Source organism: Camellia sinensis, chromosome 3 (genome assembly GCF_055761805.1).
Source record: "Camellia sinensis isolate YWXY chromosome 3, ASM5576180v1, whole genome shotgun sequence".
NCBI classification, from domain to species: domain Eukaryota; kingdom Viridiplantae; phylum Streptophyta; class Magnoliopsida; order Ericales; family Theaceae; genus Camellia; species Camellia sinensis.
In genome coordinates, this window is record NC_138963.1 from 187,771,324 (window position 1) to 187,788,289 (window position 16,966).

The window sequence follows — 16,966 nt, forward strand, 5'->3', positions numbered from 1 at the left end:
TTCATGATTTTTAATAACAAAAAAAAATGGGCCGTAGAAAATATTTTTCATTGACCACAGAAAATTAACTTTTATTTTAGTGGAAAATATTTTTCATTAAAATATTACCCCTACTTCTACCAAATAAAAAATAATAATATTTTTTTCATTAAAATAAAAATGAAACAAATAAATTTTCAATCTTAGTAACTTAAAAAAAAAATTAAAAAAAAAATTCATTAACAACAAAAAAATATATATTTTAACAAAAAATAAAATTTTTTGACGACGACAACTCCCGTCACAAAAAAAAAAAGAAAGTTAAACGACGTTATTTTGTTATTTAAATTTCATTTGTGACCAAAAAAAAAAAATTATTTTTTTATTTTTTATTCCCGCCCCTTTTTTTTTTTTCCCATTCCCGCTCCCCCCCCCAAAACAAAAAATCCCTAATCTCAAACCCAAAAATCCCTAATCTCTTATTACCCCTCTCTCTCTCTCTCGATCGACGGCGAGCGGCGGAGGAACAGCGTCGGAGCAACGTCGTCGTCGTCGGAGCAGCGTCAGAGCAGCAGCAGCGTCGGCCTCCTCTTCTGCCACCTCAACATCTCTTATGTCTTTCTTTCTTTACTCTTTACTTATCTCTCTCCCTCATTCTCTCTCACACACACACACATGTTTATACCTACCTACATACATACATACATACATACATACATACATACATACATACATATATGCATTAGTTCATGTTTGACTTCCAATTCAGTTTATCAAAATTTTGAACTACCTCCATTATCTATGCTGATGCCCTAGGTTTTGCAACTTTTCTTAATAATAATGGGTGTTTCAAAATGCTTAATTGTGTAGCTATGGGCAATGAGAAAGCTAACAGTTACTGGGAAGCAGAAGCATCACCAGATCTTGACAGAAGCGGGACTGAAAACTTTATCCGTGCCAAGTAAGTTGCACAACTTTACTGTGTTACATTTTAAAATAGTGAATAGTGCAGTTTTATTCTTCTTCTTTTCTGGTTCTAAGTGAATCTCTTGGATTTCTTCAAATATCAAGAGAAAAAATGGGTTTCAAAGAAAGCAACACAACCAATTCCAATATTAGGGGAAAACAGCTCTAGATTTGACAAATTATATCACAGTGGAGCCAAAGCTGGCATTCCAAAGAAAATGCTAGTTACACTTAATTATTGCACTGAAAATTGCATGATCCATACCATACCTAGAATGAGTCTGAGCCACAAAGTGTATTTTTATGTGTCCCAATTTTGTGTATTTAGCATTTCTGGAAGCCACAATAAAGATTTTTTTAGATTGTAGCCCTATGGGTGCTAGTTTTATTTTATTTGTGTCATAGCATTTTGGTAAAATTTTATCACATCATGATTTGTTTGCTTTATTTTCTTCTTAATGTCATTTGTGTCTTCATTATGTAAATATATATGTGAAACTTTTTGCGATATCATGAACGAGATGGCATGAATAGTTTTATGTTATACCTGTGCACAAATTTCACAGGTTGCAATGGAGCTTCTCAAGCATAAGCAAAAGGACTGTATCAACTCAACCAAGATCCAACATGTTTATGAAATCTGGATGAAAAGGATTGGATCAATGAAAAATCGGCCAATGAAGGTACAATCTAGAAAAGTTTGTTGTACGTGTTGCAAAATTACAAGTTCCTTTTAATGCCCGTGTTTGTTTATTTTGTTGCTATTGCTTTTTTGCTCTCTGTTTTTTTCTCAGTTCCTTCCACCTCTTTATGAAGCATTCTTCATTATTTTGTTTTGAAGTTTGTCTTATTTTGATTTATGCCTAATGTGATTTGGACTAGAAATAGGTGGTAAATGTTGGTGCTTTCCTATTGAAATAAATAATAAATAAATAAATAAATAGAGACATTAAAATCATTTTTTACAAGAAAGAAACTATCCATGAAATGTTTTTTTGTTTTTCTATTTGTGAAGGAAGTCTATATCTAGTTTTGTACTAAATATTTTGCAATCCAATTAAAATCAAATATCAGTAGTCTCTGTAGTGTGCTACAAGGCACATTTGAATTATTATTATCCACGTATGTAGTAGACAAAAGCCACCTACAGTTAATGATCTTGGACATATAGGAGCATGGCTCAGATATGCTTCTTCTTGTCTTTTTAGAATTGAGTATTAGTGCCGTTGTGTCTTTATTTTGTGGAAAGGGATATTACTATGCTATTTTCTTATTGTTTTATGCTTACTAAAAAGGTCCTACTATTTTATTATTCATTCACTACTTGGAAGGAAATGTTCAAATGCTGATGGTTAGCTATCAGGATTGGTTAAATTGTGTTTTCTCATGCGTTTGTGAAATATCTATATTTTTTGTGACAATATTCTAAAGGTAATGGGAATTTCTCACTTACAAATGAAGTCAAACTCAACACATTCGTGAGCATCATCATCTAGTTGCTTTGGCAAAAAATTTTATTTTGCAGTTTAGATGCCTAAGTTTTTGGGACGGATATAAGTTGCTGTAAAATGATTTTTGTTAAAATGTTAAATTCCTGAAAGATCACTAATTTTATGCTATCATCATTTAGGCCTAAAATTCAAGCTGTTAATTTTTAAAGAAACCAAGGTTGGTCTGAATGAAAAAGAAGTATTACTAATCAATCAAAAAACAAGTATGTAAAACAATATTCGTATTTGTTAATTTTTCTTTAAGTTTCAGCTATCCTTCTATCTTGATTGGTCATTGGCAAGTCCAACAACTGTGAGTAGTAATTTTGTGGTCAATGTTGTGCATGGGCATGCAGAGCCTTGCTTAGGCATGTTGTGAATTTTTAAGGTTTCGTAATTGGCTTAAAATTCTAGTTGAACCACAAAAAATTGGCAGTCTTGCTAATCAAAACTTGCCGCGTGTGAGAGAATCTTCTATGCAGTTCCTTACTCTAACATCTTGTTTGATTTGGGTGGTGCTGATCTTCTATGCAACTTCTGATATCGCATCCAAGCTAGTAAGCTACCTTATTGAAATAAAGGGTTTACATTGTGGTTTTTGCTAAAGGGTAAATTTGGGTGATACTTACTGGAGATGGTGGGTTGAAACTTGAATCAGGCTCCTATTATTTAACCTTATCTGTTTTTTTTTTTTTTTTTTTTTTTCATTACTTGTTTTTTCAACTTTAAATACATTTGTGGAAAATATAATAAAGTTTTTATTGATAAGATGAGTTAGAGTTAGATTGTACGACTAAATGTTGACAGATCAGATTTTGTTTCTATCTGGATCTGATTTATAAGTATATATTTGTTTCCCTAGTGTTTCATACCATGCCAATGTTATGCTTGTTATTGGGCAGTGTGTTATTTCTTTGTTAAATAGTTAGAATAGTAATTCAACACCTTAACTAATAGGGGGTCTACAGTTTAACCAGGCTATAACAGGGTGGAGTGGAAAAATTAAGAAGTTTCACACTGGCAAATGGAAGGTAGTTTCCTGCATGCACGCCTGTGCATGTCCCCTACATGTCCTAGAGGGCTTAAATGTTTTGAGTGTCTGAATTTTCCGCCCTCTTATTGATTTCTACTTAGTGTTTATTTGTTATGTTGAGGAGGCATTTTAAAGTCACTGTCCTGGATGTGCACTGCCATTTCGCTTGATGCATTTGTTTTAAAAAAAAAAAAAAAATCCCTAATTTTTTTTTTTTTTGTAGGAAACACTCAACTCTTTTAACAAAAAAGTGACTATGAAGACTAATGATGATGAATCCATCCAAAATCCAGCTAAAAAAAAAAAAATGCGTATGTGCCAATTAATTGAAAGATGATGAACTTTTTGTATATATACTAGAAGGCTGACATTTCTTTGAAGGTGTCATAACTTATTTCCATTGCTTAATTTTCTCAGAAATGCATTTGTTCTCATTGTTGATTGAGATGCTTAACTATCCATGTGGGATTTGATGACTAACAAAAAAAAATGTTGTATTTGATATTGTTGGGAGTTAGAGCCAGATTTCAGATATAATTTTTATGTTTTTTTGTATTTGATGCTATAGTAGTTAAATTTTTTTTGTATTTGATGCTATAGTAGTTAAATTTTTATGTTTTTTTGTAATTAACATTAACACATAATTATATTGTCATTAATTATTTTTATTTTTATTTTTCAGATATTTCCCATATAGGAGTGTGCTTCTTGTGGAATGCATGCCTGTGGAGAATGTGGCTAACTTTGTTTTTGTTATCTATGAAGAATGATGAGAAAAACATTTAATTTTGGTTTATGTTATTTTGAATTATGAACAAAATCTTGTATTTAAATATTATATATGTACTATGGAACGTTATGTAGTGGGATAATTTTGTTGATGTGTAATTATGAATGGGAGAATATTTTATTATAGAGAAATTGTTATTTTTATACAGGAATTTTTATATTATTATGCAATTATTATGGAGAAATTTTAATATTTTTAATAATTTTATCGCATGATGTTTTTTTCTTTTTTGTGACGGCACTACACTATCGCAAAAAACAGAAAATTTTAATATTTTTATTGAAGGTTTTACTTTTTACGACGGCACTAAACTGTCGCAAAAAATAGAAATTTTATTATTTAAAATAGAAATTTTATTATTTTTTTAATATTTTTTGCGACGGCAGTACACTGTCGCAAAAAATAGAAATTTTCATATTTTTAATACTTTTTGCGATGGCACCACACCGTCACAAAAACAGTGTTTTTGTCGTTGCAAAAAAAGAAGACTATTAGCGACGACATTTTTTGCCGTCTCAAATAACATTTTTAGCGACGGTAAAATAGTGTCGTCGCAAAAAGTCAAGAAATTTCAAACATTATTAGTGACTGTAAAGTGCCGTCGCAAAAGGCACAAAATACCATCTCAAAACATTAGTGATGGCACTATGCCGTCACAAAAACTCTTTTGCAACGCCCCCAGTTGCGACCCCCTCTTGTTGTCGCAAAAAGTCATTTGCCGTCGCAAAAAGTTTTTTGCGACGACATTAGGAGTATGCCATCGCAAAAAGCTGAAATTTTAGTAGTGCCTCTTGGATGTCCTGCTAGTGCCCTGTAACAAAAGAAGGAAAATGCTCAAATTTGGCCTGACTGGTCGACCGCCCCTTAGTGGGTTCGGCCCTCCTATGTTGCTACTACTCTGTTGTTGCTCTGGTGTTGATCTATTGCTGTCTCAGGACTTATTTTATACTTGTTTTAACATTATTTTGCACTTCAAAGATTAAAAAAATAATATTTTAAAAAAATAGAATTTTAAAATAAAGAGTTTGATGGAATGTGTACATAAAAAAAAACTAACTGAAATAGAAAAGTGGATTTTGGGTTATAATTTGGCTCAAAATTTGCTGAGGCTGATACGAATACTCTAAGTAGATAGTCTTGGAAATAACATTTTCTTTAAGATTGAGCTTGAGATTATCACATTGACCTGATATTCGGCCGAACTCGACTTGACTATACTCAATACATAAGAAAAATAGAGCAAATTAAATTACATTAAATGGTAATGGCAAAATTTGTTGTGATCTCCTATTATTTCCGTCCCTTCTACATTTCAAAATATCTTTTTTCATCGTATGTCCTTGTAAAAAAAAATAATAATAATAAATAAATCAAAATTAATGAAACAATCATTCATCGTTGAATCCCAAACTTTATCACCATTATAATATTCTTTTCTTGTGATGCTAACAAAATGTGATCTGACTGGGCCAATATATTGATAACACTATTTTTACAGAGAAAATTGAAAATGTGATATTGAAGCTTTTCTAGTCACTTTTGTCCACTTACTAGTGAAGTTCTTGTGCAATCCCATTGATTCCACAACTTTCTCTACTAAGCACATCTATACTTTTCATTAATATTGGACATACCATAGGACTTTTAAGATAAAAGATGAGGCACAAAGTGGTAAAAAAAAAAAAAAAAAAAAAGTTGAATAAAAGAAGCTTTTCCAAGTCATGCTTTTTTATAGCATAGCCTTTTGAGCTATTGTAATAAGAGACAGAGGCACTATGAGACAATGGGTTGGCAGAATAAATGCTGACTGACCTCCAAAAGTGGGGAACCTTAAAACCTGTCCCAATGTTATTTTCTGTTTTAATGTTTTCTCAATCATTTATATTTTAAATTTTAAAAATTTTGAGATATAGAAGTACGATTAAAAATGCTGGAATAGGTTCTATATTCCTAATAATTGGGGTGCTATTGACTAGTTTTGAGTGCGTAGTTTTAAATTTTAAAATTTTGAGAGGTATATGTGCGACTGGGAAGTATCGAAATAGATTTTGTGCTCCCAATAATTGGAACGCTTACGCTATGGGCCTGTTCATGGGAATGCATTTTGAGATACGATTATGCTTGCCAAGGTTCAATTTCATGCCATGAATAATTGGGGCACTATGGGATAGCTTATGACATTAGAGGTTAGAAATGAGACATCCTCTTTCTTTTAAGTGTGTACCTTCGGAAAAAGAACATATTGTAAGAAATGTTACTCCACTTTGTAATATTAACAGGGGTTGTTTGGGATGACTTAAATAAGTGTACTTTTTGTCTTTTTATAAAAAGATGTGTAGAAAAATAGAGAGGTGATGTGATGAAAAAAAGATAAAAAGATAGATTATTTTTGAATTGCCAAACTTGGCCTAATTATGTTTACTTTGTGATAAAACAAATGAAAATTCATAGCGTGCACGTTGAAGTGGAAGTTTTAAACTATTGTAGTTATGTTATCATTTAGTATAAATATTATGGATTATTTGTGATGAGAAAAGTTATGATATGTTACAGTATTTGTTACTAAACATTGTACATGTATTAAATGCAAACATTTTTCGATTGGGATGAAATATGAATAAGAGATGGGTAAACGATATTGCTGGCCCGTGGCATTCTCTTTGTGAAGGACAAAATTGTCCTTTGAATTTCACAGGAGAATATTCACTTTGTTGGCAATTTTGTTTTCTCACAAAAAGTTCTCCCAAAATGCCAAATTTACAACTGGGATATGGTCTTCTTAAGAATAAGGATAATCGCTCTATAAATTTTCTTGCTTTTCGTTTCATTTTCATGATTTTTATCTAATGTATAAAAAAATTAATTAATTAATTAATTTATTTATTTTTTTGTATTGACCAATCTATTCTATTATACAAAATGTACAACCCAATAAAAATTTGCCACAGTTTTTTTCATTTTCAAATTATCTTACAACTACCTCATTTTTTTTCTTCTCAATTTGAAATTTAATTTTTTTAAAAATTCTTCAATTTTCTTTTCCTTTTCATCTACATAACCCACCTATTTTCGTTCTTGCATATCGGATGGACCTTCTTTTTTGGGCTTTTGGATACAGGCCCACTTACGTTTGAAGAGAGTGCAGAAACCACGAAAGGTTCGAATAAGTTTTTTTTTTCTCACAAAGTGTATGGATTGTATGTAGTCTTCATTCAGTTAGACTCCGTGGTGGATCAAGCCAACTGGGCTTATTGTACATATTTAGCTCCAAGAAGTAATGAGCTGGAGGCCCACAATTGATCCTAAATAAAGCTTCCCTAGTCAAATTTTAAACCTTTTCTAGATGATGAATAATTTCATTTCTTTTAATTTTATTATTCTTGACAAATTTTAAACGGTGGTACTATATGTACTAATTAGTATATCAACTAGTGTATTAACATATTTTATGATATTATTACAAATCTTGCCAATTATTTAAATTATAAATATTTAAAATCTTTAAAATTATACCACATCTTTAAAATTACTTGAGACCCACTGCCACAATGTATTTTGTGCTTTGTTTTTGTTTTTGTTTTTTTTTTTTCAATTTCCACCTCACTAGTGGTGGGTTTAGAGTTTCTTATTTAGAGCTCTAAATCATTGCTGTTCCTGTTTTGACGCGGTGAGTGATGAGTTCACATTTATTGAATCTCTTGTCTTAGCATACAAGACAAGAACACCCTTCAGTCAAAGGTGAGTGATGAGTTCACATTTGGTGAATCTCTTGTTTTAGGTTTAGTTTGGCATTCTTTAAAAAAGTCAAAAAGTTAAAAAATTATTATCACATCATCTTATTTAGGTCACATCAATTTTCTAACACATTACTTCAAATCTAACCCATATTTCATAAAAAGTCAAAAAGTACACTTATTTAGAACATAACATACAAGATAAGAACACCCTTCAATCAAAGCATTCAATAAATTTGTATTTTTTTTATTTTTTATTTATTTATTTTTATCGATTTAATTCATATAAGATATTATAATGAAACCCAATAAATTATAATCATAATCAATAAAATACAATACAAACTTTTTATAAATAAACTTTCATGGTGAGAGAAAAACCTTTCTATTAATACACAAAAAATAAATTTATATTTTAAAAGCGAAATAAAGGAAAAATATTGGTAAATTTATAAGGGGAAATTACCACACCCAGTGGTATTTTCATAAAATTATTACAAGTTAAGAAATTTTTTTCATTAATTTGTATTTTTTTAAAAAATATTTTAAATTAAAATTTCCCCAATTTCAAATTGAGTGCCAATAGTTGATGTTTGATGTAAAAACAAGATGCTGCTGTACTTTACTCAATGAAATTGGATTTTCTCAACTCTGACTATTTAACTTGAGATAATGTTTGGATTTGGTTGGTTCATTTTAGAGTTGACTTTAATGATTCAAATAATTTAGTTTTTAAGATTCATTGAATAAAATATTAAATATCAATAATTATATATTTTAAAAAAATAGATCACAATTATAAAAGTGAATAGTTCGATCATTTTAGTTTTTGCATGCTTGACCCTTGTATTTTTAATAATATACTTAACTAGCCTTAAAAAATTAATTACATTAGTAATATTCTTGTGAATAAATCTTAAAAAATGAATAATTTGGATTATCTAGATCTGTTTCAAAATGAGCCCACAAAATCTAAGGATTGTTTTGGAAAGTGACTTATGAGTTGACTTTTTGACTAATTATAAAAAGACATGCAAAAAATAAAAAAATAAACACTCTGTTTTGTTTCAGTTTTTAAAATTCACTTTTTAAAAAATTCTACTTTTTTGTTTTCTATAATTTTTTTTTGTTTTCACTAAAATGTTTTAATATTTAAGCAATTTTTATAATTTTTAAATGTACCTAATATAAATACACTTAAAAAGTATAATATTTGTAAAAAAAATCTTTAAAAAATTCACTAAATATCAAAAATATATAAAAAATACAAAATTCAATACATTTAAAAAAAATATTTTTATGTATTTATTAATTTTTTAAAATATATTTTTACAAATATTTTACTATTTAGATACATCTAAGTGAGGTACATCTAAAAAAGTAAAAAAAAAATGTTTAAAATTTTTAAAATATTCACTAAAAATAAAAAAAATACGAAAAATAAAATATTCAATTTAAAAAAAAAATAAATTTAAAAAACTGAAACTAAACAAATTGAATATAACTCAAAATAAATCAATAAACCAATAAATTAGCTTATAAACTGATTCTCAAAAGAGTCCTAAATAAATAAATACTATCCAAATCCTAAAATTTTAATATTAATTTGTACATAATTTAATTCTTAACCACGAAGGCATAATGAAGGATACTTTTATTATAGTTATTATCTTAATTATTGTTTGAATTGTAAACCGTTCTAAGACGTAACGGTTGTGTTGTTCAAACAAAAAAAAAACAAAAGAAAAAAAGTAACGGTTGAGAATCAGCAGTGAACGTCAAAATTCGAGCTCTTGTCATCTTTTTAACGAATAAATATCAGTATTGACAACCGAACTATTCAAACCTCAATTCAAAAAAAAAATAAAGATCAAAAAATTCACAGCTCATTCCTACTGTCATCAACAGCTTCGAAACGAACATTCTCGATTATATCATCAATCACCACCGCCATCACTATCATCTTTCTAGGGTTCTTCGCTCTCTCTGTTCTCTCTATCGGATATTCGATTCAAACAAGAAGAAAAACGATGACTCAGATTCCAACCCAAGTCGATCATCACATCCAAGCAAACAATCCACCACCAGAATCCGACCACCACCACACCACCGACTACGCTCCCTACCCGAAGCTCGACCCCACCGACATCGCTCCTCCCGCCGTCGACGTTTGGACTTCCGTCCCCGTCTCCGCTCCGCCGGCCGCCGAACATCCGCCGACCAATCCTAGGGTTTCGTCCCCCGAAGGTCCCGCTCCGATCGCCAGCCAGTCCGCCACCACCATGCCTCCCGAGTCCAATCCTTACGTCGCTCCTTCGCCGGTACCGGCTTCTTCGATTAAGAGTAAGTGTTGACTCATCTGATTGATTTGGTGTTGGAAATTAGTGATTTTGATTTGATGTGATTGTGGTTTTTTGGGAATTAGATACGATGGATTCAGTGAAGGATGTGCTGGGGAAATGGGGAAAGAAGGCAGCTGAGGCAACAAAGAAGGCTGAAGATCTAGCTGGGAATATGTGGCAGCACTGTAAGTCTTTGCTTCATGTATTTTTTTTTAATTTATGGTTTTGGATACTAGTTTTGACCTAGAATTAAGCACAATGTTCTTATAGATTACTAACACATGATCGATCAATGATATCATGACTTGATAGATATGCATATTTTGATAATTTTCTCTGGCAATTCTTCTTGAAATTGATCACTCTTATGCTGTGTTTGGTTGGGAGTTTTGGGAAAGGATTTGGAAACGAAAAGGAAAAAGTTGTGTGAAATGTAGATATATTTTATTCATATTTTCACCTACCTTTTCCTTTTCTCTTTTCAAATCTCTTTCCGAGTCCCCCAATCAACCACAACATTAGTTAATGGAGGCATGCAACAGAGTGACTGGTACTGAAAACTAAGGTATTATGTTGCACCATGGCTAATATTGTATATGTAAAAAAAATTCGGGCAAGGATGAGGTAATGCTAACCCTTATCCTTCTTCAGCTTAACAGTTGTTTTGCTTCTCTTATTTTTCTTCTTACTTGGAATATATGATTATTTGGAGCTTAAATGAAATGTTTTATGTGGGTGTGGGTGTGTATATATGTTTATGCATATGAAATTTTTTTGCCTGCCCAGCAGCCAGTGTGGATGATACTTGAAAATTTACACTTGCTAGTTGAGTTGAAGGTGACAATTGTAGGCCAATTTACTTGGTACTTTCTTTGTCTTCTACTTTTATTTCCAGTACACCCTGCATCTTGATGCACTTTAAGACCTAAAAAGCAGGTTGAAGTTCAGTCTCTGTTCTCACTAGTTGAACGCTACTTTCTGGCACGGGTCTGTACCCTTTAAAGGAGTCCGACTTTGGATTCCCATGACATTTAAGGAAGATATCATGATGATTTTATTGATGTAGCCGTTTTATTGCATTAATGAACTTCGTTTTGAATTGTCTAGAAACGAATTAATTCTAGGTTGGGCTTCTTTACACCCGGAGTTTAATTTTGGCTAGCTGTTTATTTTAATGACTTTAAAACGTTATGACACGGTTTTACAGGTTATACTTTGTTGATGGTTCTAGCACAGTAAACATTTTATATTTTCCCTTGTTTTAGCGGACATTATGATTTATAGGTTTTTCATTTTTGTCACTGTTTTTGTGGTTCTTCAGTGTTCATTTTATTTGTTTTTCCACTTCTATTGTTTGGTCTTATGTGTAAGTATACTTCAGAAAAGAATGGTCAAAATTCATTTTGCACCTTGTGGTATGATCCCCGTGTGTTTTATTCCCATATTTCTTAAAAACAGTCAATTACCCATTATGTAACTAAATTGCAATACCAACTCCATTAACTTTATTTGTAAAAGGAAATTTTTACCCTTGGTCCTCCACCATCAACTCATTTTTTCCCGGCCATCCTCTACCAGATTACAACCAAACACAACATAATTTTTTTTTGCACTATTTTGTGGACATATATAATATACATATATATACAATGTTGAACTATGCATTGGATCCAAATTTGGAGAAGTATTGTTGGCATTGCACAAATGCACGGGATTGAAAAAAGTTTCTAATTTACAAAGGAAAATGCAACGCAATTAGTTAATTAGTGAGTGAATGTAAACTTTAGATCAATTAACTAATTTGCCACATTTGAATCTCTTATCACTATGGATCTTAGATCTGGTATATGTGTATATAGATGAATAATTGTGTGTAATGTATGTATTGGTAGATCTATAAATATATATGAATCTTAGATCTGTGCTGCGGTGCAGTGCAGCTATTAGCTGGGGAGGAGGGATGGGGTTGGCGAGGGAGGAGATTGGTAGTGGTGGAGAAGATGAACGGAGGTGGTCGGAGGGGTAGCTGGTTTAGGGTTAGGGTTGGGGTTAGGGTTTTCTTAGGTAGAAAATGAAGACAATGGTGATCTTGTCCTTTTAGATTAAAACTTGACTTTGACTTGCCTTTTCCTCCCTTCCCAACTCTAAAAACTAGTGTGTGAGCTACATATTTCGTCAGTTTGGACGAAAAATGTAACAGTAACAATTTAGTTCAAAACTATCCCTGGGTAATTAACTATTTTTAGAAGACAAAAGGAGAAGTGCTTTGGGGCCATGAATTTTGCTCAAAATAAAAAATACTTTATTGTCATTATAATTTATTTAGTCCTTGCCTTGCCTAGTTACTGAATTTCTTTGTGATGTATATGGAGTTGCTTTACAGACTGACCTTTACTTTTTGTGTGTGCATAAACTGACCTTTACTTGTACCAGTGAAAACGGGTCCCAGTTTTGCTGATGCTGCTGTTGGAAGAATTGCTCAAGGAACAAAAGTTTTTGCAGAAGGTGGTTATGAGAAGGTCTTTCGACAAACATTTGAGACTGTTCCTGAGGAGCAACTTTTGAAGCCATATGCATGCTACCTATCTACTTCTGCGGGTCCAGTTATGGGAGTCCTATATTTGTCTTCTGCAAAGCTAGCTTTTTGTAGTGACAATCCTCTTTCCTACAATGTTGGGGACCAGACACAATGGAGCTATTATAAGGTAAACTGTGGTTTGTGTTGTAGTCTTATATTTGATCTAGGCTGGGTAGAAGTTAATGCTTTGAAAGTTTGAAGCTTGTCTTTAAGTGGCTATGGGAGACCCAGGTTACTTATTATCATTATATATTATTTCCTTAGTACTACATGCCAACCATTTGGAGTCGGTGGTGGTGAAATTTTGAAAGGTGGAGAGCGAGCGATTTAGTTCAGAAGGATGAGGAAGAGTTCTGCAATTTCCAATTTCGTGTATTGCACGAGGTTGTGCAGTTTGATGAAAGGAAAATATGGAGCAGACTTTAAGTATGGTTGTGATTAGTACTAAATTAAATAATACAGACTTTAAGTACGGTTGTGATTAGTACTAAATTAAATAATTAATTAATTAATATAGCTATATAACTTTGTCTTGGGACACAGAGAAACTCTACTAGTGGAATTCTATTGATGAATCTAGGCTTGGTAGCACTACACGTGTTTTCTCAAATTGGTGTTATATCAATTTTCTCCTCTAATTGAAATGGATTTGAATTCGAGAAAGAACTTTAGTTGCAAGAATCTCCTATCGGGGGTGACATTTCTGCTCTATAATCGCAATTTTGTGGTCCAAAGCAAGAATCATGTTAGAACTGTGCTTCTTTTGAGATGGAATCGTGGTTCCAACTGGGATGGGACTGGTATCAAACATATGAATTTTAAAGAGACAAAATGCAGTCTAAATTAAACCATGTATGGAGCATAGCGTGTATTTATTTGTAGGAAACAAATATTTATTCTAGGTTTTGTCTTCCCTTTTTGGAATTAAAGGATAAGGATTTTTGATAGATTTAAGTGGTAGTGTAGTGTGGACATTTAACATATATGTTACATCTAAACCCAAAAAAAAACAAAAAAAAAACCTCACAATATCACTATACCCTTCTGGTGTGGTACTTTGGGAAATACTTGACCTTAAGTATCTTGGGTTGAGGTATCAGACAGTTGCACTAAGACATATGGTATGCTGAATTACATGAAGCAACGTGCTGAATGGTCTCTGTCTTGTTACAACTAATCGAGCTTTGTCTACTAATTTCTTAAAATCATGAATCATTCATTCTGTCTAATGTTCAATTACTAAGCCTTCCTTAGCATCACTGACATTGTTGTGCACTCTTTCTTCTCCTTATGTATAAATAGGTGGTTATCCCATTACATCAGCTGAAAGCAGTTAATCCTTCGACAAGCAAAGTAAACACTGCTGAAAAGTACATTCAGATCATCTCTGTTGACAATCACGAGTTTTGGTTCATGGGATTTGTAAACTATGATAGCGCCGTCAAAAAGCTCAAAGGCATGCTGGAGGGTCACAGCTCATGATCTGCATGAGGCATATATTTTCCACCATGTCACGAAGGTACATCATATATTCCTATCAAGTTGATGTAGATAAAATACTTGTGTGGAACTTATAATTATATGGGGAATGGATATATGTTATGTGCTCTTCTTATTTGAGTGAGCGTCTGGTATTCTTGTGGTGTCATTGAAGAGTTTTTCTTGTGTGATTCATCTCGAGGACAGTGTAATTGGTACATTTTTATAGGTTGATTGTTAATTTGTATTTGTATTTAGACATCATCACAATGTAATTTTGTTACATTTCTTGTTTCTGTAGCAAGTGTTGATTCTATTACAGACAGGAACAATTAGGTTTTATTTAATGTTGTGGGTTGTGCTATATCTTCTGAACTTTGATGCATCAGCATCTCACATTCTGCCATCTTCTGTCAGTGAGGCGTTGGTTTTCGTGATTTATTCTAATTATCTTCTAGTTTCACGTGTATAGATCAGTTTTGGAAAAAAATTAGATGTATTTGATAATTATAGTCCTCTCCTCATGTTTATTTTCGAAGAAATCTCATGGTATGTTTTTAAAATTATAATTCGTATTTATTTAAAATAAATAAATATAATAAAATAAACATACTAAATTATTGGAACAAATGTGGCATTTGGTAAAATATCGAATTGCACCGTGGTCATATAATGATATAGAGGGTGTGGACGAAGCTCGAACCCGAATCATATGTTAGGAAAGGGCTTTCATCATGGTACCACTGGGCTTAGTGGCTAGGCCTTGGGAATATGGAGCTCTGGCCTCTGACCTTTCAAGAGCTTCAAGCCATTAGAAGGGACTGGACTAAAGCCCATTTCACTAGAAATGAAATGCAGTAAATTCGGAGTCAAAGTTGGGCCAAATAATTGGTGAACTTGAAGGGTTTCACTACTTGGGCTTATTTTAACTTTAAATTTTGTTAATAACTTAAATTCAATAATTGTTAAAAGACTCGGATTCATTTAATACTATATATATATATATATATATATTGAGTTAGGGTTGGTTTGAGATGTCCTAAAAAAATGCACTTTTTGACTTATTGGTGGGTTTGGGTTGGGTTTGGGTTGGGTTTGATGTGATGTATTAGAGAGGTGATGTGATTTAAATAAGATGATGTGACTTAAATAAGATAGTAACTTTTTGACTTTTTGACTTATTTAGTACATGCCAAGTTCAGAATTTAAAAATTCTTTTAGAAGTGAATCTGGTATAAGAAAATTGTTGTGTTGAACTTTGGATTGGTTTAGAATTTTTTTTTTCAATTAAAATGACAAAAAAAAAATAAAATTGTTAGAAAATTTATTTTTACAAAAGTTGTGTAAAAAGTAAAAAGAATAGAAAAAATAATTTTTGAATAATTTTTTATTTTTATATTAGAGCATCTTCAACAGTATATTAATTTTTTTTATCACATTTGAATAAAAACTTCCTTTGATATTAAGTGCTTTAACGGAGGATATTAGAGTTCCATCAGAACACCGGTCAACCTGTCAGTTTAATTTTTTTTTATTTTTTTATTTTTATTTTTTGCCTTGAGGTAGTCAACTGACCAGTGTAATGTTTTTTACAAATTTTTGCCTTCAGGTGGTTCATTCGAGAGGACATCCGGGAGACATTCAGCAACAACAATGAATAAAGATTTGATGAAAGACACATGTATTCTCAGTTTAATAAAAGAAAAGTGAAATTTTTAATTTGATACCTATTTAATATAACCATTGAAACAAGAAAAGAATTCATTTTTCATTAAATTTAAATTTAAGGAGAGGTTTGGATAATCATTAGAGATGATCTTAACCGATCACATTTATCTTTTTAATTAATTATATTAAAACCTTGTTAATGGGGGGTGTTTGGATTGGGCTCTGTTTGTTTGTATTTTCAAATTAACTTTCAACACGTGAACTCCCGCTTCACGTTTGGATAGGACATTCAAAATACAATTCCGCATGTTAATTCAAATTATAGTTTGAAAACCCGTTTGGCAGCTTGTACTTCAGTTCTTCATTTTTAAGGTTTCTGCCTTCTTCCTCTTTTGATCTGAAAAGCTTTCATGTCTTTCTCCATCGTCTCTGAAAATTTCACGTGAATTTCATCTTTCTTTCTCTTTTGATCTGAAAAGCTTCCATGTCCTTCTCCATCGTCTTTGAAAATTTCACGTGAACCTCATATTTCTTCTCTGTATCACGTGAACCTCATATTTCTTCTCTGAAAAGCTTCCACTGAGTGAGAATTGGTGTGAGATGGGATGACCGGCCGGATCACTGCCCGGTTGACCGCCCGGTTGTCCCAGTCCGACTTCCTGGTGTTCGACTATCTGAGGTTCAGAAGGTTCAGGTTGTTTTTTATTTTTTATTTTACTTTTGATTTCTTATCTATTATTTTTTTATAATATTAATAATTTTTTAATAATATTACATCTGCATACTGAACAAATACTGAACAATCTGTTACGACTTTATTACTTAGTGTATTTATGTTAATTTTTATTAATATGTATTCTCATAAGTTGTTGACTTTAACAAAATTTTAGAAAAAAAATAAAAAACG

The 16,966-nt window shown here is 31.8% G+C and overlaps 1 protein-coding gene across 1 annotated transcript; it reads left to right on the forward strand.

The window, feature by feature from the left end:
* Positions 1-9,681: 9,681 nt before the first annotated feature.
* LOC114280225 (GEM-like protein 1) lies at positions 9,682-16,259 on the forward strand. Its single transcript, XM_028222570.2, has 5 exons — positions 9,682-10,335; positions 10,418-10,519; positions 12,768-13,039; positions 14,215-14,431; positions 16,001-16,259. Exons 1-4 carry the CDS (start codon positions 10,023-10,025, stop codon positions 14,392-14,394), a joined length of 867 nt encoding a protein of 288 aa, XP_028078371.2. The 5' UTR covers positions 9,682-10,022; the 3' UTR covers positions 14,395-14,431; positions 16,001-16,259.
* Positions 16,260-16,966: the final 707 nt, after the last annotated feature.